Genomic DNA, 21,868 nt, shown 5'->3' on the forward strand with positions numbered 1-21,868 from the left:
AGACGTCCAATATATTTTCACTCTGATATATCGGACTTATCCGAATGCTCTCGGCCTCACGCTGCTCGGGTTGTAAACAAATGGGTCCAAATAAATAGTCCTGCATAGCAGCTGGAGAACAAATTAAACTCACGGTCCAGACACAGCACTTAAAGGTTTTCTTGAGCTGTAAACTAAATAACGTGTCTTCACTGCAGCCGTGGTTTTAATATCACATTTCTTCAGATTTCAAAGATTGGCTCATAACACCGACCAGCATTTTAAACCGTCTTGGACCTCGTGAGACGGATACTGACATAGGGTTCAACTGTCTGGGACGTGTCTACGTCATGAAATCTGTCTTCAAGTTAGTGCGATCCAGTCAAATGTGGTCTGGTCTAATTCCAGTAGTGTCTCCTTTGCATCTCCCTACAACTCACATCGGGGAGACGGACGACTGCAGACACCTGGGTAACGGACATTAGGGAGTCTCTTCTTCATTTGTTGGACATCTTGTGCAATGTTAACTTCATGGCTAATCTCAAAAGTCTTTCGGTGTTGGTTGAATGGTTCGTCTGTGAAGAACAGAACCACTTTCAATCATGTTGTTCAGGCTCCGGCAAAAGGCCCGTTCTCCCTCTGGAGGAATCGGATGGTCCAGAATCATCAGGTGTCAGAATCATGTCCTCTCACAGTATTTGCATCGGGATGCCTCGCCTCTGCACGTCATTTATCATTTTTCATTATCCATTAAAGACAAAGCGCGTGGGATATTGAGTGCACTTGCTTCAGTGAGTTGCCGTCGAGCATTCGAGGCTAATTTCAATTGAGACCTTCAGGCCCAGGAAATACACGAGTCATGACAGTTCAATAAAACGCCCCCCGGAAAAAACAAGACTAAAGCGTTCACCGTGTGCCCAAAGAAAAGCGGCGTCCTCCATTACTTTGTTGTGTTTGTCTTTTAATACCACACACACATTATACTCTCACGCCCAAAAGTCATGATGATCTATTCTAATCACAGTCGTGTTGCAGCTGCAGGATGCTGGTTGTTTTTTTTCTGAGTGGTACAGATGAGCCTCGCAGAATACATCCAGCACCTCGTCGTATCTCCTGAGCCTCGTGACTCCAGACTGAAACTCAAACAGCACTTAAACTAAAATCAGTTTCTTTATTTTCAGCCCTGCATTCTCATTTAGATATTTGCCAACCCACAGGCTGTTGTGTGTTTTTCTTTTCTTTCCAAGAGTAAAAATAGGTAAGCGGCTGTGATTTTCTCTACAGGCACTTTTCTTTAGTTCCTTCTTCTTTGAAATAATAACTAAGCTGCAGAGTGCGTCAAGAGCCCGGCGTAGATAAGACAAACCTGTGTGTGCACAGTTGTACACAGCATGTGCAGGAATAATTATTAAGGCTGGAGAAGGAACTGAAGGCAGAGATAAGGCTCCTCCCTCCACAACACACATATGATACAGCCATCACTTCCCACTCAGACCGTCCACTGCTGCAGCTCTTCTTTTCCAGTCTGCTCTGAGTGGTCGACAACATCCAGGTACACCTGCATCATGCACGTGTGGCGTGTCACGATGCCGCTTAACGGTTTGTGTTTTCTGCGGAGAAATGAACTTATCCGCTATCACAGAGGTTTTCACAACAAAAACCCTTTAGAGGAAAGAAACACGTCTCTTCCAGCAACGTACCTGCACACAAAGTCAGAACCACGAGGAAAACTTCATTCACTTTGTGGAATTAAGTGGGATGAACCGGAACCCGACTTTATCAGGGGTCGACCTCACTAATGCTCTTGTGGCTGAAAAAGAATAAGTCCCTGCAGCCAGGCTCCGAGCTCGTGGTGGGAAAGTATTAAACCAAAAGAGTGAAGGTGCTTCAGTAGCAGATTAATGAAATAATGAGGTAATGTTCAGGGTTTGAAGCTGTGGCTGGATTTTGTCGAGGTTGTGAGACATCTGTCTCTCAATATCTAAAAGTTTGAGACCAAGCTTCATGTCTTTGTTCCAAATATTCTACATTTGAAGACTTCTGACTCCTGTCGTCATCACCTACACGGGCTGTGTCTGCCTAAACTTAACTTTGATTGGTTTGTAGACAGGCGTGAGTCTGGAGTGGGCGTGTCGTTAATTTGGCGAACTGTATTCTCGAACGTTTTTGAATAAAGTGCATGGATATGATGACGCTCCTAAAACGTGACGAAACAGAAAAAGATGTTTGAAAAGCAAACTTCCGGTAAACTCTTTACCCGACTCTCCAGATTTTACCCGGAGGTCGTGTCTGAACGCAGAGATTTGATCTCGAAAACGTCTGCAGATACTCGTTAAACAAGCCGACCTCTGAATGATGCTGATCACTCTGCAGCATGAATCATATAAAAGATATTGTTGAACAGAAAAAGCTCCAAAGTCCCAGCTTTCCTGCAGCGGCATCATTTTTCACACTCGGCATCATTAATCCAAAAACAACAGGCTAATGGAGGCTGCCTCATTTAGCTAACACAGCTAAATGAACTCTGGTGCTCTTGAAGCCAGAAAAGCTTCACCCACGGCTACAATCCCGCTAATGCTAGCCATATGTCAGCTTTCATTCACCCTTCACTTGATGCATGTGTCATCCCTAAATGGAAACTCCATTTGGCAGAGTGTCGTGGCAATTCATTCAGTGGATATTCAAATTTTGACGGGAGAGAGTCCTGGATAATTGTGGTTTCTTGTTTTGGAAGCGCGCAGCACCAATATGTGAACGTCTTCAAGATGGCTCCATTTTTCTTCTGCACCGTTCTTTGCTGTGTCATTGAAACGTGGCGGAGAAAATCGCTCGTCCTGCTGGAGTCTGCGAGACACAGTGAAGTAGCACATAGCAACACCTGCAGATGCACCAACATCTGTTTCCTGTTTATAACTTTCCAGCAGCTCGGAGGTCGTTCTCTGATTATTGCACGTCCAACATGACAAAATGTTTTTATCTGGATGTTTGTTTTCGTCTTTGCCCTTTTTTTTTTTTCTGATTTGCGGTGACCGAGCTGCTCGTACATCCATGATGCATGTCATGTCACCATGGATACCGGTCCAGTATGTCCCTTGTTTCATCTTTCTCTTACTCCCTTTTCTTCTGTCTGATAAAGGCAACAATTACAATTTAAGAGTATCTGCTGTTGCTCAGATACAAAGTCCATCCACTAATACTCCCGAAGCATCAAGATGGGAAATCACCTTTTTGTTGTTATCACAAATTATTGATGATATATAATTGATTGGCCATTGATTATCCATAAAGGTCAATAGTTTACATGTTTCTAATCGATTAAAATCAGTTCTGATCAATTATCAGGTTCAAATTCATCCTTTATTCGTAGTTTTGCTATTTAAAGCTAAAGAATTCACCGGGAGCTGAAGTGATGCCATCAGGTTAACTCGGCTTGGAGATTAAAATGTTTTCCCTCGGAGCTGCAGGAATAACCATCGAGCGTACTGAGCTGGAAAGATGGGGGCAGTTATCGGGCCGGAAGGGTCTAAAGGTCAATTCATGGTTTCTGTGTCCTCGTGGCTGCGAGGAGCCATGTGCTGTAAATTTGTTGGGCTGCAAGTCTGCGAGGGTCAGAGCAGATCTCATGTGCAGCCAGACAGACTCCAGACGTACAGACACAAAGCAGCGGGCGTGTTTGAAGTAAGCTGTGACACTGTGGTTTTCTAAATACATGTACACACAGATACACAGAAACCAGAGTCTGCATCTTGGAAGTCGTTCCGAGGAAGGATGTAAATCCTCCACCTTTACCTAATTTTAAAAAACAGCTTTCAGACGAGCAGTGAACGCTCACCAAATTAAAGACGAGGGCGTTTTGGTGACACAGGCGTTGATGTGAAACACGTGGTCACTGCAGTGGAAGTCATACGATGTCTCCTGTCCCCCCCTTCGAGTTTTTGTTGTTGTTGTTGTTGTTGTTGTGTCTGATCTCCATTCCCCCGGAGTTCACGTCTGAAAACTGCTCATGTTGTGATGCACGATACAAATCGAAGTGAATTGAGTTGAACCGTCTTTTGCTGAAGTCTTTTAGGAGCTCATGTTGAAACAATAAACCAATGTTGCAGCGGCAGAGAATCCGTTTGAGCGGTTTGCAATAAAATAATGGTTCTATTCCCTCCCTGAGTCATGTGAACGCACGTGTCCAGAATCTGGATGAACAGACGCCTGATCTCTGGATCTGTGGTCACATTTGAATAAAACAGCATCATCTCTTGAAGGACAGAAGCCGCCGCCTCTACTGGAACCGTTTGGGGAAATTAATTTAGTTAATGTTATGGAATAACTGTGCGAAAGGCCCCTAGGTGTCCTCACCTTAATTAACCCAGCCAGTCTTTCACTCCGCATCATGTGACCAGTACACGACCGAGCGGAGACGGCACTTGCACTTGTCCCGATGATCCGTCTCCACCCAGGCAATCTGCTGGCACCATGGAAGATGCCACAGCACATTAGCGGCAGCGTGATGGCATGTGGCGGCTCGGTGTGTGAAAGCCCTCCTCACCAAGCCCCCACAGGGCCACTGATACCCGGAGTTGCTAACAGCTTTTGACTTGCAATTAGCCGGCCAAGTTTATCAGCAGCGAAGGGAGCTGAAGCGGCGCTGCAGAGAGAGCGTGAGCGTGAGCATGTGTGTGCGTGTGTGTGTGTGTGTGTGTCTTTAGGGTGAGAGCGAAGTGCAGATCAGACAGATGTTCTCTACTGAAACCGCGCTGTGATTAATCAAGGTGGCCGGGGTCGTTGTGTTGAGTTACTCCTTCTTCCCTCTTTTGTATCTCGGCTCATTCAGATAAGACACATCAGCAGACACAACAATAACACTGCGGTGGCCCCAAAAGGTCAAACCCTGCAAAATTGCATTAGCTGAACCAGAGGGGAAGACTGTCATCTTAAGAGTCGCTCTCTTCCAACCACCGCCGCCGCCGCCGCCGCCGCTGTCGCTCCCGCTGCCCCCCCCCCCCCCCCAAACCCGGCCTGTCTGCATTGAGGGGGAATTATATTACCGACCTCCTCCCAGTTATGATGAATCCCCAGCCCTGAGAAGACTGGCCGGCCCGACCTCCATTTGCGGGAGATTAGATCCTCTGATTACAATGCCAGCCACCTCCCACCACTAGATAAATCTTCAGCGGGAGCCCAAAAGCAAAGCCCTCCGGATCCATTGCAGTTAATAATTTAGTGTTAGAGGGGGACAAGTATTTATGATAATTAAAATTGAGCTGGAGATTTTTTTATTTTTTTTATTTGACTGGACGGGGGAAGCCTGAAGAATGGTTTCAAGTTAAAAATGGCATTTGCTGCGACTTAGATTCAGAAAGTTCCATATATTGAATTCCTACTTTGTGCCACTGCAGAGTCAGAGATGACGTCACATGAAATGTCACAGAAAAAGGTGAAATGTGTGAATATGTTTATGATCTTCCATGTGGCTGTTATGAGCTAAAGTTCATGTGAAATACCACAATGCTGCCGGGCTTCGTATCATATGAGTTGTGCCTAAAAGCTTGTGTTGGCACATTCTGTGTTTGAATAATTGTTTTGCTAAGAACGGGTCCGATAGATGTTTGGGTTAGGATGTGGCTTGAATGCCTAATTTGCGCCGTACATGCTCAACAAACACTCGGTTACTCAGAAGCATTAATTTGACTGCTTAAAAGATGCAAATTAGAAGAGAGAAGGGCTCAGAGCGAGTAAGCGTTGTTTACAGCAGCGGTTCTCAGCCCCCGTGCCTTCCAGGCCGGGGAGTCTGGGAGTTTTCATTGTGACCAAACGCAGCAGCAGATGATTTTCACTGATTCGTTCCACGTCTGTGGTTCCGGCCGGTGAATTCATCTGCGTTCGGGTGGAATGAAAAAATCTTCAGACTCGGCGGCGCACAGCGGAGCGGCAGCGGTTCTGCAGTGTGATGAATCTCAAATATCTTTTTAAAGGAAACACATGATGCTTTCTCTGGGTTCCTTCCCTTTTGCATGTTTATGAAGTGTTTCTGTGGATGTTGAAGTTCTGCAGAGTTAAAAAAAAAACCCAAAGTCTCACGAGGCTCCTGAAACACCTCGTCAGTCGAGACAGGAGCTGAAAGCAAGTGAGACAGAGGCTGAACAGAGGAGCTGCAGCAAATGGACAGTTTGAGGAAAGGGGTGTTTAGGTGAACCATAACGTCAAAACACTAAATCCTGTCATCCAATAAGCTTTAAGAGAAGTTTCACCCAGTTACAGTCAATTCAACACCATCTCATTTAAAGTGGTTTCCAGTAGATGCAGACAGTTTTGGTTTTTGTCGTAGGTTTCCAGATTTAACATATTTTCCTGGAAACAGTCACGAAGCATGTTATCACCCTGGATGGATGCTTCTTCATTAGATTTTAATACAAATGATCCAATAAGCTGTTCGTGGAATGACACTGCTGTTGAGTTTTTATTTAAAGTTTTCCACGATGTCATATAAAACTCGACAAGTTCAGTAAAACCAAAATCTGCACGACTTGAAACCTGTTGTTTTGTCTCGTCAGATTTGAGTGAACTAATCCTGTGGGATAAATGAAGGTGTTGACAGATCTGGTTTATGAGCCCTGAACTTTCACACCACATTCAAATCCATAAAAGATCCTATTCCTCGCTTTATATTTGCTTTGCTGAAAGTATCAACCTTGAAACGCTGCGTGATGAATTGTGGAAATGACAGCTGCATCCCCGCTGCGTCGTATTTCACCTCACATCACTGAGATCCTCTCTCACCGACGTCAACATTACCATATAGATGGTCTCTGACTTCTGACCCTGATCTGTCCTAGGTGTCCATGAATTGCGACTACGTGTTCGTCAACGGGAAGGAGACGCGGGGCTCCATGAACGCCAGGGTTATCTTCAGCTACGAGCACCTGAGCGCGCCACTGGAGCTGACGGTGTGGGTGCCCAAGCTTCCCCTGCAGGTGGAACTGTCCGACAACAACCTGAGCTTCATCAAAGGATGGAGGGTTCCCATCCTGCCCGACAGAAGGTACGGCTGAACAGCTTCATATTAATGCTCAGTTTCTGTTTCTCTACACTGTCGTCAGTTTGAATAATCTGACATGTTGATTCTGATGGTTTGAATGAAGAAGTTAGTTATGACTGAGCTTTGCTCCTGAATGAAACTTCATGAGAAGTTTCTAACTTTCAAAACTTGTAATTTCAGATTCATGTCATGATATTTATCCTGCATGAACTGAACCTTTATGTTTTCCTGCCCTAATGGAAACATCTGCTGTTTGAATGTATAAATACAACAGAACTGTATATACACACACTGTGTATTAGCTCGCGTATAATAGAATGTGTGAAGGGGAGATTCTGTCTTCTCTGCAGCCTCTATGGTGACAGGAACAAAGCCTTTCCCCGCAGCAGAATATATTTTCTATGTCTTATTTGCACATGATTACCAGAGGGATCATTACCCACAATGCAAAAGTGCATGGAACGTCGCAGTCTTAAATATCACAAACTAAAAAGCCGCCCAGCACCCTCTCTGTTTTCCAGGATTTTGTGTGTTGCTGCTTGTTTTTGCTCTAATTAGAGGCTCTGACTCGAGCGCGCGGCAGAAACACACGCCTGCGAAATGAGCCTCTCAAGTGCAAATTGATCTACGGGGCTGTCATGCATGTGTCATACCCGTCTGAACCTGTTTTTTCAACAACAGGTCATAGATGCCGGCTTAATTTGACTTTGAGTGTGCGCACCCGGATCCTTTCAGATTGAATATCGGCCACATCGCCAGAGAGGTAATGATGTTTTTGGAGGAAGACGCAGGTAATTTGCGAAGCCGTGATCCAGAAAATGATGCTCAGAGTCAAACAGTAGTTATAGCTGCTAAACCACGGCAGAGACGTTTCCCACCAGCTACATCCAGACACTGAAGTCTGAGGATGCAAATGAAAACCTTTTGGTGATGAGGTCCATCTGCCCGCTGCACCACCACGTCCACCTGAACGCTCGTGTTCCGTGAGACCATGAACGCTCGGCTCTCACTCCTCTATTCTGTTCATATTCTCATAACGAATCGAGGCCAATCCTGTGGTCATCATATCAATATTATAGACGGGATCCAGCCGGCAATAAAAAACAAATGAGGTGTTTTTGCGACGAGCCTCGGAAATATAACACCTCTAGACGTGGAGGAAATGGCACCAGAGGGAGATTAAGGTTGTTTGCAGCGGGACCTCGATGAAAAATGTGGTCTCGGGTTAAGAAACTTAGGCTCATTAGAATATTCCAGCGCTCTTGTCTGTAACAAAGGCCGCCAACCCTTCATTTAGGGAATGTTTAATGGCGGCATTAACACTGAGGCGGGTGGCGGCTGTCGTCGCTGCTGGAGTACATCATCACAGACTAAATCCATTTCTACACAACCTGAATACAAATGGCGTGTTTGAAGAATGGAGGCATTTCGAACGACCCGGAGAACCTGGGAAACATCTCACAGAGCCTCGTTTTTCAAGGATCCCCAATGGGCTGTAATGGGCTGGAGAGGAATATTATTTTCAAGTACAAAATGAGCCTTAAATCCACACTTCAGTGCCATTTATTCGTTTTGGCTTTTTTTCAAAGTCCCAGCTAATCAAAGCAGAACGCTGCAGAATATAATGCGGTCGTTCAACCTGAATATCGACAGTGGATCCAGTGGCTTCAAACAAATTGCGATGGTTTGAAAGTTTGTCTTTCTAAACTACGTGTCTCTCCAGCTCCTCCCGCTCATCTCATATATGCACATAGCTTCCTTTGTGTCTCAGTGAAAACAATAATCAAAGACCCCTTGTGGGCTCCGTGACGCTGCTGCACAGTCAGGACCGATTGCAGCTCGATGTCACTTGGTTTTACGGAGAGTGCGTCATTTTCTCTACGTTTTTCTGCGGAGCATCAGGAAACTGCAGACACAGACGACTCCCATCGTTCTCGAAGGTGTCACACGCTGCGGACACTGACTCCGACCTTCCCACCGGAGTCTTTGTGTTTTTTAGTGAAACCAGTGTTTGTTTAAAAGCGGCCTGTTTGTTTGACCTGTGCTGAGGCTGTGTGCGGCTTTATTTCTGAAAAACTGTAAAAGTGACCCGCAGTAATTTAGCTGTTCCCGTGTTCATTCAAAGTTCAGTGAAGTTGACAGAACCCTGACCTGGAGAATGTCCTAACAACATCACTTAGGACAATGTGTCTCAGCCGTTGCTGCCGCTGCCCAGAACTGGTCTCCTATTTATTCAGTGTTAACTGATACTGAACGTATCACATGTCTTAATTTAACATGACACCTTTCTCGGATCCTTAGCAGCACAAGCGTCACACCGATGAGATGAACGGTTCTCGAGCCACAAACTGACAATCGCAGATCTCTGGACGGACGTCATTCACCTTTTGGCTTGTTTAAGAAACAAAACCACGTTTCGTGATTCAGGATTTGACCTAAACTTCAACACGGACATGTGCCGTTGACAAAACAAGACGTGCAGCAGTGAGGGGCAGTGACAGGATTTAGAATAAGATAGTTTCAATCCTCACAATATGTCTGCTGTGAACTGACAGGTTGTTTTTGTCCTGACGTCGATCTTTGGTGTTGACCGTCAGTAAAAAGTGCAGCGGTGATGAATTCATTGTAAAAACAAACTGAGGTTCGGGTTCGTGGTCACGACAATGATCTGCGTCAGAATCTGCTTCAGCTGCTTTATTCCATGATTATTTCACTGAACTCCAGTAACTCCTCTCACTCCGACCATCACTCGCTCCGTCTCGCTTATTCTCCTCCTCTCACAATCGCTCCGGCTCCTTTTTAAATGACCTCTAACCTCCCACGCTCGCTCCCTCGCCTCCTTAAGTCTTTTATTCTTCCCGTCTGTTGCGGTCTTTCCATCCCACGTTCCCTCACTTCTGCAAAGTGACACATTCTGAACCTTTGTGCGCAGCGAGGTCTCCTGGCCTGCAGTGGGCCTTTGCCACGGCGCCGCAGAATTGCTCACTGGCTGCATTATCCAGCAACATGCTCTAAAAATGGAAAGAAAGTGTAATCGGGCGGGCAGCTCGTGTGCACTGAAGCTTCTGCTTGTACAGTTGTATCAGAGACTTTAATAAGAACGGACAATATTCTGTGGGGAGAGAATATATCAACCTTATTTCCAGGTACAGACTCAGGACGGTAAACTTTCCCTGACCCGAGCAAAGACTTGTGAAACTCTCTGACAGAGACAGACTGTCTCATTGGCTCTTTCTCTACCTTTAACTGAATGAGTAAGTGAGTGTGCTGTGAAGTTAACTCACTTACCTTCTAAGTACAGCAGCAACTCCGTGTCCGGAAGCGACGCTGTCAGTCTCTGACACACAGCAGCGAGCGGACAGACATGGGGGGGGGGGGGGGGGCAGCACGAGATCCGGCGCCAGAGAATCAAGCAGAAGAAAAGATTTAAGTTTCCCCAAAGATGTCGTCTTTTTGTGATCAGGTTTAAAGTCCGTCGAGTCGATGGACTCACCAGAGAGAGATTAAAAAGCACGAGGCTCCAGATGCGCCGCCTCCTTTTTCTGCGGGTTCAGCAAACTCATCTTTTCAACTCCCGCGATGTGCAACACAGACTTTACGTTATCGATTCAAAGTCTTAAACCCTGAAGTGACCGTGATGATGATGAATTACTGTGAAACTCGGTGGAAGGACGACGTTTCAACATTTTCACCTGTAGCCTGGAAGCAGAGTTATGTGTATTTTCTACTGGTGTTTCTGAACCATTCAGTTATGGAACTTTCAGATGCTCACTGAGTATTATTGACTCAGTCCTTCCAATTATGTGGGTTCTTGAACTAACTCACAATCAACCCATCTGAGTCTCTATTTACTGATTCTGCTGGATCCTGTCGTACATCTCAGACAGGTCGGGTCTATTATTGGGCTCACACACACACACACACACACACACACACACACACACACACACGTAGACACATTTGAATTCACACCATTTCCCCAAACTTATTTTTGGAAGGAAACCGGAGATCCCAGAAAAATATCAAACAGATGGAGAAAATGAAAAAACACAGAAATACCTCGCTGTTGGTGAGTGATGGTGCTGACGGCCGCTCATGGAGTGTTTATATCTTCAGCACTATTTAGTTTGAGAGTGTTTAAATTAATTAGTGAATTAGTATATTTCCTTAGTAATTTTGTTTTCTACGTTTTGCGAGTTTTGTCTTTTGAACGCACCAAATGTTGCAGTCACTGCCGGAGTGTTGCACAGCGAACTGTGTGGATTTAAAACACTTTCAACACTTAATTTAAGAGGCTTTGTAAGAAACAGAAACCTTTTAAGATTAGCCCGCGTGTGCAGTGAATTAATTTGTGACAAATAAGCCACATGCATGTTTTTGCAAATGGCTGGTTTCAAACAGTGAAACCAGGCGTGTTGCTGCTTCCAGGTGAAGGTCGCGTTCTTTGGCTCGTTTGTCTTTATACAGTTTGCAGTGTTGCTCCTTTTCTGCTTGAACTGTCAAGTCAGTAATGTCCTATTCTGTTGAATTAATAATGCTTTCGCCTCGTTGTTAGAAAAATCACACGGCGACTGAGAAAGTGCTTTTCATTGCTTTTAAAATTCAATTCTAAATAACGCATGCAACCAACCGTAGACACGGCGGTGATAAGTCCACGAACCGATCGTAATCAGAGCGAGACGGGTTCCTGAGGTGAAGTTTAAGTTGCTCGAGTGAGCAGCTACGTGCAGGTACGTCCGATGACCCGCGAGAGCCTGCGAAAGAGAGGCGCTTTAATTCCTCCTCTCACCTGCCTGGACAATGTCGCGGCCAGAGAGGAGGCTGACGTGTTGGTGGGAATAATGAGATGTGGAAACGTGGCGTGCAGAGAAGGATTAATAATCAAAGCCATTAGGTGAAAAGGTGAACGCGGTGTTGCATTTTGCTGTCGAGTTTATTCTTAGCCCCCGTGAAGCCTCGGGACGAAAGTGCTCCGCCTGATAATGTGACGTGTTGCCTGATTCAGTGGGTGGGCCGCACTGTGGCCGACAGCCCTGCTGCCGCTCCTGAATCTCAAGTCGCTCGGATAGTTAAGTCAAAGCAGAGATTAAATAGAGGAGAGCTTTTTTAAGGGGGAACTGGCAGAGCCTGTCAAGCCTGCTGAGGGGAGTTGGGTAACTCGTACATCTTGCTGCAGCGCAGATTGCACTCGGTGGGGGATGCACCTGGCATGTTTAACCCTGCTGCCCAGGGCTCCTGTGAAATAAGAAGGGCATCGGTCCAAAACTCTGCTTTTTGGTGCTTGTCTCCTTCCCTGCTGGCACCGGGGACGTTTTCCTCATCGCCACTACATCAGAGCCGATAATGTGATGGATTCGTGGGGAGTTGTTCCAGGTTTCTCATCAGTGTTATGATGTCAAATTAGAAAATGAGCGGGGACCCTTAAAACAGAAGGCACAAATTGAGACGTAGAATTGTGCCCCAGTCTCCGGCATAATTCAGCAGCAGCTGCTCCGTTTTAAAGAAGTGACAAGTTGTGATCGGTGATGTTTTTCTTCCTGAACGCTGCTTCTCCATCTTCCACGCACATGTGTTCATGAGGACGTTGAGTTGACACTGCGTCTGTGTCTGCTGGATTCTTTACACGAGGCGGATGAATGTTTCATTCATTGTCTTTCTCTTTTTATATTATATATTTCCCCCTTTTGTCTCCGCCACAGGAGCACCAGAGACAGCGACGCAGATGAAGACGATGACGAGCGCCGGGTGAGTCGGGGCTGCACGCTGCAGTACCAGCGCGCCCTGGTCAAGGTGCTGACCCAGTTCCACACCACCTCCACGGAGGGAACCGACCAGGTCATCACCATGCTGGGGCCAGACTGGCAGGTGGACGTCACCGACCTGGTCCAGGACTCCCTGAAAGTGGCCGACCCCAGGATAGCAGAGCTGGTGGACAGGACCATCCTGGTGGGCCTGGAGCTGGGGTCCACTGCGCTGAAGGTAAGAGGGACGCCGTTTACAAGACGGCGCTGAAAGTTCACATGAATCAGGAGAGAAAAACCTGCATGAAAGTGAGCAGGGTGCTCCTCACACCTGCACAGCCGTCACACGCGAAGGGAAGGGTGAGGTTAAGAGCGGAGGGAGTAAGATTCAAAACTTTAGAGCTCATTACTCTTTCTGAGTTTGCAGCAGCTGGTGGGAGCAAAGGAGATGAGTTCTTTCAAAGACTGTTGATGCCTTTTTTTCAAGGGTAATACGCCTTTATTAAAACTTATTTTCTCTACTTTGGTCTTTTATACTCCTCGATATATTGGGAACACGGTGACACCACGGCAAAGTCCGACGGGAGAGGAAACAAACAGGCAGGTTGAAATGTCTGAATAAGCAAAGTCTGTGTGTCCGTGCATACACAACTACAACCATTACTGCAGATCAAACCCCGGAGACGGTGGAGAAGCGGTGATGGATGGTTGCGCCAGAGTTTGGATTGTAATTACACCGTTTATCTCAGTTGTCCAAAACATTTCTCACGGTCCGATTCCCTGTGGTTCTTCTCCTTTTAAAAGAGACACATGATGATTTCTCAGTGCTTCGTTTCCTCTCATGTGTTATATTGTCCTTGTGAAAAGTAAAAGTTCTGCAAAGTTAAAATAACCAGAGTCTAAAGGGAGCTCGTCTGCCGGACAGGAAACACTAAGGCTTGCGTCACCTAGCGGCTAGTGTGGCACGCCCCCTAACGCAGCCAGGTGAAGCGAGAGTAGAGGCTACATGGGACAAACCGAGTGTAGCTGGTCAATCAGAGCAGATTGGGTTTCATCAGGAGGAAGCTAAAACCGAAGCTGTGTCCCGAATCAGGGACGACCGTCTACGCTGTCCCACAAAGACCAAAATGAGACAGTGTAGTCCGCAGAGGATTGGTGTCACCAGGTTGTCCCGCCCTTACTGCGACGCGCCTCACTTCCTCCGCCAATATGATGCAGTCGATCTTTAAATGCAGCCTCGGACGGATTCAGGTCCTGAACTGAGACACAGTGCAGAGCTTCAGACAGAGGCTGAAAAGAGGAGCTGCAGCAATGGACAGTCTGAGGACAGTGACGTGACAGTGAGAGTCTTTTCAAGGAATAACTCAATTTAAAAAGACGAACCTGAATATGAGCCGGACATGTCTCCATTAAACTCTTCCAGCAGTTTCCCTGGTCAGTACAAGGTTATTATGAACTCTGGGAATAATGGCTCAGGCTATGAACTGGGAAAAGAAGAAAGACTCATCCTAAAAGTTTATCCTCTTTCTTTTCCTCTTCACCTTTTCGTCTTCGTCCATTATAAGACTGTTGATGTCCAATTTTCTCAAATAAAAGAGCTGCCTGATATAAAGTGCGTATAAATACATCGGCTGAGTCGCATTCAGATGTCCTTTATAACGGAAACGGCTAAAGTTATGACTCTTGCCCGGTGATTTACCGACGCCTCGCTGGTCATTTATGTGAACCGAGTTTTGATCACCATGAAAGATCCCAGTTTCAGCCTGTCAGGAGAAAGAATGGTCGCCTGATGGATGTGTCAGATGATGGAGAAACAGGGAGGAAAGATACAAGTCACCAATTCATCATTTTAAATGAGCAATAAATCTTTTGTAATCTGCTGGAAGGTATGAATAATTATACATCAATTTACCACCAGACGTAACTTGACTCACAGCAATTGTGAGAATGTATAAATAGATGCGATGAATAAATAAGACGTGATGTGAAATGATCTCATTTCTCATGAACTTTGAAAGATGCATTGATTTGAAAACAACAGGAGATGTCGGGATATAAAGAAACACAAAATGAATACATGAAAACAAAATCAGTCAATAAAGCCAATTAATGGATCTGCCATCAAACTCTGTGGTCGTTTAGTTTGAGGAACCTGGTCGAGGGAGTCTGCAGCATTGGACAAGAGGCGGCGTCCACCATCGCACGGCCGAGACAAACAGAGACAAACGACCCTTCACGCTCACAATCACGTCCCACCTCCAATTAACCTCCCCCCAACATGTAGCCCTGCAAAGAAAGGTTCCACCAGCCACCTCCTTGCAGGGAGGCGACAGCGCTAACAGATGCTAACATGGCAGATAACATTAGAGGTCATTTTTACGTGTCCTTGGAGTTCACAGCAGGACGTCACTTCACAAAACATCAGTGATCAAATCAAAACTCCGGCCGCCTCGGTCCCTCGGTCCCTGAAGGTGCGAGCGAACGTCCCTGAACGCCTCGTGTTGAAACACCATGAAGGGAACGGACGCGAGATCTCCGCTGGCTGATGCTTCACAGGAACTGGCAGCACAAAGCAGTTGAAAGCTGCCGTTCAGAGCTCACTCGACAATTAACTGGAAATCGTCGCGCTGATTTCCTGCAGATGAACAGTGTAACTCTCAACAATGACGCTCTCACTGAAACGTTCCGTCCGTCAGAGGGTTTGAATGAGTCTTTGATTCTTCGGGGAGATTGATTCAAATTGTCCACCAGCTCATGAATATGAATAAAGAAAAGCAGCAGCTTTTGTCCACCTAGCTGCAATATTCCAGACATTTGACTTCTTTGTTTTCGAAAAGGAGGGCCGATGATCACCGCATAAATTATCTCGAAGTTAAATTAGGTCTCTTTTAAACACAAAGGATAAAATTACAGACGGTCGAGAAGTTAAACTGTGAAGATACCAGGTGTTAATTGGGCCAAGAAAAAAAAAAAAAACTGTGTATACTCAGTGATTACGGAGCAGAATCGTGAACTTTCCAAGAATTCTCCAAACCCGGTGGGAGTCGGGCGTTTAATCCGGAGGATTACTGAACAATAGCTGCCTCTCAAAGTGAAAAGCCAGACTTGGACAGAATTCACAGTCGGTCCTCGGAGCAGAGATTATTTAATTAATATCTGCAAACAAGCAGCAGAATGGAAACACAATCATCTCTGGAAGATCTCACAGGGAAATTAATCTTCAGTGTTCAGCTGCTTTAAAAGGAGAAAACTGTTGAGTGTGTATCTGAACCTGTTTATATGCAGTCTATGATCCGAACTCTGTGTTCGCTGGTTAATTCATTCACTGGCTGATTGTAGAGCAACGCTGCGAGCACTTTGACTGAGCAACAGCGCCCCCTGTAGGATGGAGTTATTGGAGAGAGAGAAACACTTATATGATGGAGAGGTGGAAAGATGGATAGATAGATAGATAGACAGGTAGATATAGATTAGATAGATAGATAGATAGATAGACAGGTAGATATAGATTAGATAGATAGATAGACAGATAGACACAGGTAGATATAGATTAGATAGATAGACAGATAGATAGACGCACAGGTAGATATAGATTAGATAGATAGATAGATAGATAGATAGATAGATAGATAGATGATAGATTAGATAGATAGATGATAGATAGATAGATAGATAGATAGATAGACAGACAGGTAGATATAGATTAGATAGATAGATAGATAGATAGATAGATGATAGATAGATAGATAGATAGATGATAGATAGATAGATAGACAGACATACAAATAGATAGATAGATAGATAGATATAGATTAGATAGATAGATAGATGATAGATAGATAGATAGACAGACATACAAATAGATAGATAGATAGATAGATATAGATTAGATAGATAGATAGATAGATAGATAGATAGATAGATAGATAGAATTATAAACATATATAAATAGAAAATTAAACAAAACCAAAGATTATATTCTCGTATATACAAATACACAAAAATATAAATATGAAGATTTATAGAAACAAACTGTATAAATGCAACATGATGAAATCGTCCTCTCTCCCTGTGACGATGTGTCTCATCTCGGTCTGTAGCTGAAAACACGTAGATGAGCCCATCATGTCCTATAAACGTAAACAGAGTCACACGTCCCAACCTCCGTCCCAACGTGTCACACGAGAGCGACGTCTCACTGCTCGTCCCTCCGTCTCCCCAGCCCACTCCACTTTGATCCGTCCAATTAAGTTCACGATGTGCGGGAAAGTCATTTTATCGTGGGAGGACGGCGGAGACGACTCAGACTCAGTCACTGTCGTGGGAGCCGTCACCTCGCAGGGTGGGGGGGGGGGTCTCAGAGGTTTACTCTGCAGCGGCTGCACCCACTTACTCTGCTGCGTCGTGGGACGCTGTGTAATTGCCTGAAAGTTTACAGGACGGTGAAAGTTGAGAGCGGGGGGGGGGGGGGGGGGGGGTTATGTTTTCATTTTCCACCACGTTTCAAGAGGTATTACATTCGTATTTCATCAGTTCATCCTCCCGGAAGAGAAGCACTTTGTATCTTGTGCAAACAAGCATAAAGAGGCCGGATACATATCAGCTCTCGTCAGTGTTGATTATACTGAAGGGAAGCATAATGAGAAATGACCATAAATCCCACAGAGTGAAGGCTGCAGCTCGTCGAATTTAAAAGATAAACACACTAAATTGATCTGTCTCTTAAGTCCACAGAATCGAGGTTTAATCTGCTGAAGCTCGTCCTCTGAAGATCCAGTGGTTTTTTTTATTCAGACTTGTTTAATGATTCTGTTGAACACGCGTGTGATTGAGCTCGATGTTTAGATTCATGAAGTGAAGAAACAATCATTTATTAAATCTACTAATCTAAAAGGAGTCAAAACGTCACACCTGCTTTAACCTCTGTAAATATTCTGTATGTTTAACTTTTTTCTTTAAAATCTAGAAAAATGCTGAAGTTACCATATACCACAAATACCTCATTTGACTTTTCAGCTTTTCTTCTTCTCTTTCTTTACACTCCTGTAGAGTTTCCAGCCGAATGAAGCTGTGTTTGCGTTTGTTAAAAACAAGAACAACTACGCTCCACATCTTCTCACTTTGGTCGTCTCAAGGGACTCTGGGAAAAAAAAAAAAAAAAACTATTTCCCAGAGTCCCTGCAGTTTGAATTTAAAAAGAAAAAAAAAAAAAAAAAGCTTACTCACTTTATATAATGTCACATTCTGTTTGGTGCAATTTCCCACCAGGCTCCGTCATCACACACAGACGACATCTGTGGGTTTAGAACGTGAATCTACCGCGTCTCAATTAACGGGAACGACGTGTCCTCGCTGCTGCTGCTCAACTTTGTGATTTACACGTGCTTTTAACCTGAAAGAGCGAGTCCTGGTGTTGTAAAGCAAAATGAAAGCCTAACCTCTGCAGATCTTACATCATCATCTGCGCTCAGTTTGAAATGCAAAGTCTGTTCGGTGCATAAAAGAAAAAGGTGTTAATGATTGATAATGAATGATGAAATCTTGCATGAATAAATCTTGTCCCCGTGTCGTAAACTGAACGTGAGGTTTAGAGACGAGCACGTCGTGTGTTAAAGATAATGTCATTTGATGCGAGTAACATGCGCCGGTCAGCGTCGACCCGCCGCTCGGACCCATCGTTGCTCAGATGTTTCCTCCCGACGGCAGAGAAATGGTGCCGCGGTTTCCTGTGCAGGCCTCGAACACGACGACGTGCACAGCTCCTCGGAGCCGCGTGCTCGCCGGTGACAGCCTGAGAAGCTCCGAGATGAGGAACATGTAAAGTGTAACTACTTTCGTGCTTCACTTCACCTCCGCCGCCGGCAGCACCGATGACGAATTCAACTGGGAGCAGAGCTGGAAGGAGCCGCTCGACTACAGCTGACCTCTCCTCGCTGCACAGAGAAATGCAGATGACAGACGTGGGACACATTCGGCATTCGTTACTCGCCATGAGTCGCCATGATTCAATATTCAGCCCAGACGATTCGATTTGGTCAAAATAGCATTGGTTTATTTTCGGGGGAAGAGGTGCCGGCTCTTTCAGATGCTAATGATCGAGGCCGTCCGGAGAGGAGGCAGCGTTGTGGAAGAAAAGGAAACAGACTCGGTTGAGGATTAGTTGTTGTTTTTTTTTTTACCTCCACTAACGAGGTGACGTTGTAGCCTCTGTCGTTTCCTGTTCGTCAGCACGATTACGCAGAAACTCCTGAACCTGTTTCCACAAAACTCGGTGGAAGCTACGTGTATTTTGGTGCGGATCAAAATTTGAATATAACCGATGTGGACGTGGTGAGTGTCGTTCTATAGTTTATCTTTAAAACACACTTTAAAGCAATGGTCACATTCAAAGTAAATCAATGTTAGATTCTGATTTAAAAGAAAGGCTCACAATTAGAAACAAATCTGAAATAAAAATAGTCAATACACAGGATATAATTCAATTCCAAAGTGAATCCTGGAATGTCGGTAAAGGATATTATTGCCAATGCATGAAGCGGCTGGAACATCCATGGCAGGTGGTTGCCATGGTGACGCCTGCTCATGTGCTAGCAGCGTGGCTCCAGGGGCGGAGATGTCGGCCCGCTGGTCCAAGACTTGACTTCAGATGTTTCTCTCATATGAAATGTCTCAACGTCAGCGAGCTGGTTGGTCACAACGTTGACTCGTTGATTACTGTTAAATTACATTCAGACATTAACATTAAAGGAATTATGTCGTGTACAAGTGGTGTCGACAAGAGATGCGTTATTTTTAACATCAGACATTTACACGGAGATCTGTGTGGACGGACAAGGACGTCCACGCAGACACTTCACCACAAGGACGTCCGGATGCACAAGCAAGTATGAGAAGAACACGTGTATTTGTATCTTGAGGCTTCACACACGTTTTCTCAACCTGTGCAAGTTTCACTGGGACATCGAGAGAAATTTAAGGAATCATCAACTGTGCCCGAAATAAATGAAGCTGAGGGAAAGTAAAAACGGAATTGATCACTTCATCAGCAAACACACAACGGAAAATATCACAGACATCAGAAATTGATGACAGTCGGGGAGAAAATCTGTCTCCTGGGTTTTTTTTTATTTTCAACGTGACAAAAGAGTGTGTGAAGCTTAATTTCCGTCTTCGAGTGCCAGCAGCCCTCCCCCACTCATATTGTTTTAAAAACAGAGCGCTGCATCAGTGCCAAGAGAATAAATAATAAACTCAGGGCATTGTCTGTCTCTGTTGAGCTTCTGCTCAAAGTTTTACGGGCTGACGGATCGTTCTGTGATCTCCACTGAAGCAAAACTTATTTGTGCCAATTAATAAAAAGCTTTAAAAGTTCAACTGACTCGATAATTAAAACTATCACCAGCCACATCCAGTGAACAAACTCATTTCAGCTTCAGATCACGCCGACTAAACTCCACCATCATTAAATGTTAAAGGAACACTTCGCAACTTTTACTGAGAAACTGCGCCCTCTGCAGGAAGACGTGTTTAATTATGTCGGCCTCCGTGTCTGACGTGTGGTTTTCATAGACATTACCCATGATTCTCGGCTTCTTGGACCAGATGAGCTGCAGCTGTAACAAATCCACCGAACTCTTAAAAGTTAAAAGTTGAATATTGGAGATAAACTCTGGGTTTTAAGAACTTCTAACTCTCTTCAGTTCAGTTTTACTCTTCAACCTGCTGGAGCTGATTCTGATGGTTGAAGTCTCATCAACGGAATCATCAACTATAAATATCAACTGTCTTTAGTTCACATCCCCTGAGAGCCGCTCGTCTCATCGACTTCACACTTCGTCTGTGTTGATATTTAACAAGTCACACGTTTCATGCGCTGAGATTTAAGTTTAGTTCACGACAGGTCAACTGATCCAGTCAAACTGTTTTTGAAGCCGCTAATTTAAAGTAAAGAAGTTGCATCGTGTTGCTTTGAGTTTTCTTCATTTTCTCCTCAGAGAGTTCAGAACAGACATTTTCCTTCCGGTGGCTGATTTTGAAAAATTGTGGCGTGAGTCGTCACGTTGAAGATAATTCGGTGATCGCAGGTGGAGCCGCTCACATTAACCTGAGGTGCTTTGCAAAACATCTTCAATGAGGAACATCTTGTCGTAAATCAACTGGACTCGACTGAGGAGTTTTTAATTCTCATCCAAAAAGCCTCTTCCTCAGTTCTTCGGAACTGAAGAAGCCTTTTGGATCCGACTGACTGACAATCTCCGCAGTCTTAAATGAGGTGTGACCGTTCCGCCGCGTTAAACCTCAGTGATTCAGCTCCGACCACATTCAACATCACTTACGAGCGAGCGAAGGACTTTAACCGACGTCGGGTCAGAGACAGAACTTCAGCCTGGTTTGATAATGAAGAGACGGCCGGAGAAGGAGACGTCACGGTTTAAAACCACTGAGCCTCGATGCAGCGTCTCATGAGGAGAAATGCAGCATTTGAACTTAAAATATAAAATAATATATTTGATTGTTTCTGCTTCTTTTAATATTTTGGCAGCAGAGGGCGGAAAGTGCCAAGAGCCATGTTTAAATATAAATCTTAGAAAAAGAGAGCTTGGCGTCTTATTGATTCAGAATATTTATATTTATATTTATATTTTAATTGTGTGTTTGGGATTGTTTCTCTTTAACTCTGAATATTGAAAAGGTTGTGTTCAGGTGCATCTGGAGAAAACATACAGGCGAGCACAACATGTATTAAATGGGCTTTTTTTTTTTAGGTCTGTGCGTTAAAACTCTGGAAACAAAAAGCAGTCGAGACTGGAGGAGTTTCAAACGCTGCTTCGCTCTGCTTGTGTAGGTTTTTCTTAATTATCCATGAAATCGGTTCCATGGCAACAGAGGAATAAAAGCCGACATACGATGTCTCCAGGTCGGATCATGTGACCCCGAACAACATTAGATTCTGATTACATTTTTAAATTCAATGCGATCAATGTACAATGCGGTGAATCGTGTTTTGACATTTGTACGCAGCCGCCGATATTGATTTTAATTGTGTTGGATTTTCTTCTTAGACATTTTAATTGCCCTGTGAAAATATCAGCCGCAGCCAAATGCTACAGGAAATAGC

At 44.8% G+C, this 21,868-nt stretch overlaps 1 protein-coding gene across 2 annotated transcripts in view; it reads left to right on the forward strand.

Moving 5' to 3' along the window:
* tmem132e (transmembrane protein 132E) overlaps window positions 1-21,868 on the forward strand; it is a 294,983-nt gene that overhangs the window by 261,244 nt on the left and 11,871 nt on the right. For both annotated transcript variants that reach the window (XM_069539842.1, XM_069539841.1), the window contains exons 6-7: window positions 6,807-7,012; window positions 12,709-12,988. In XM_069539842.1, the coding sequence (XP_069395943.1) occupies window positions 6,807-7,012; window positions 12,709-12,988 (486 nt within the window). The remainder of the gene's footprint in view (window positions 1-6,806; window positions 7,013-12,708; window positions 12,989-21,868) is intronic.

The sequence above is a fragment of the Paralichthys olivaceus genome, chromosome 15 (genome assembly GCF_024713975.1).
Source record: "Paralichthys olivaceus isolate ysfri-2021 chromosome 15, ASM2471397v2, whole genome shotgun sequence".
NCBI classification, from domain to species: domain Eukaryota; kingdom Metazoa; phylum Chordata; class Actinopteri; order Pleuronectiformes; family Paralichthyidae; genus Paralichthys; species Paralichthys olivaceus.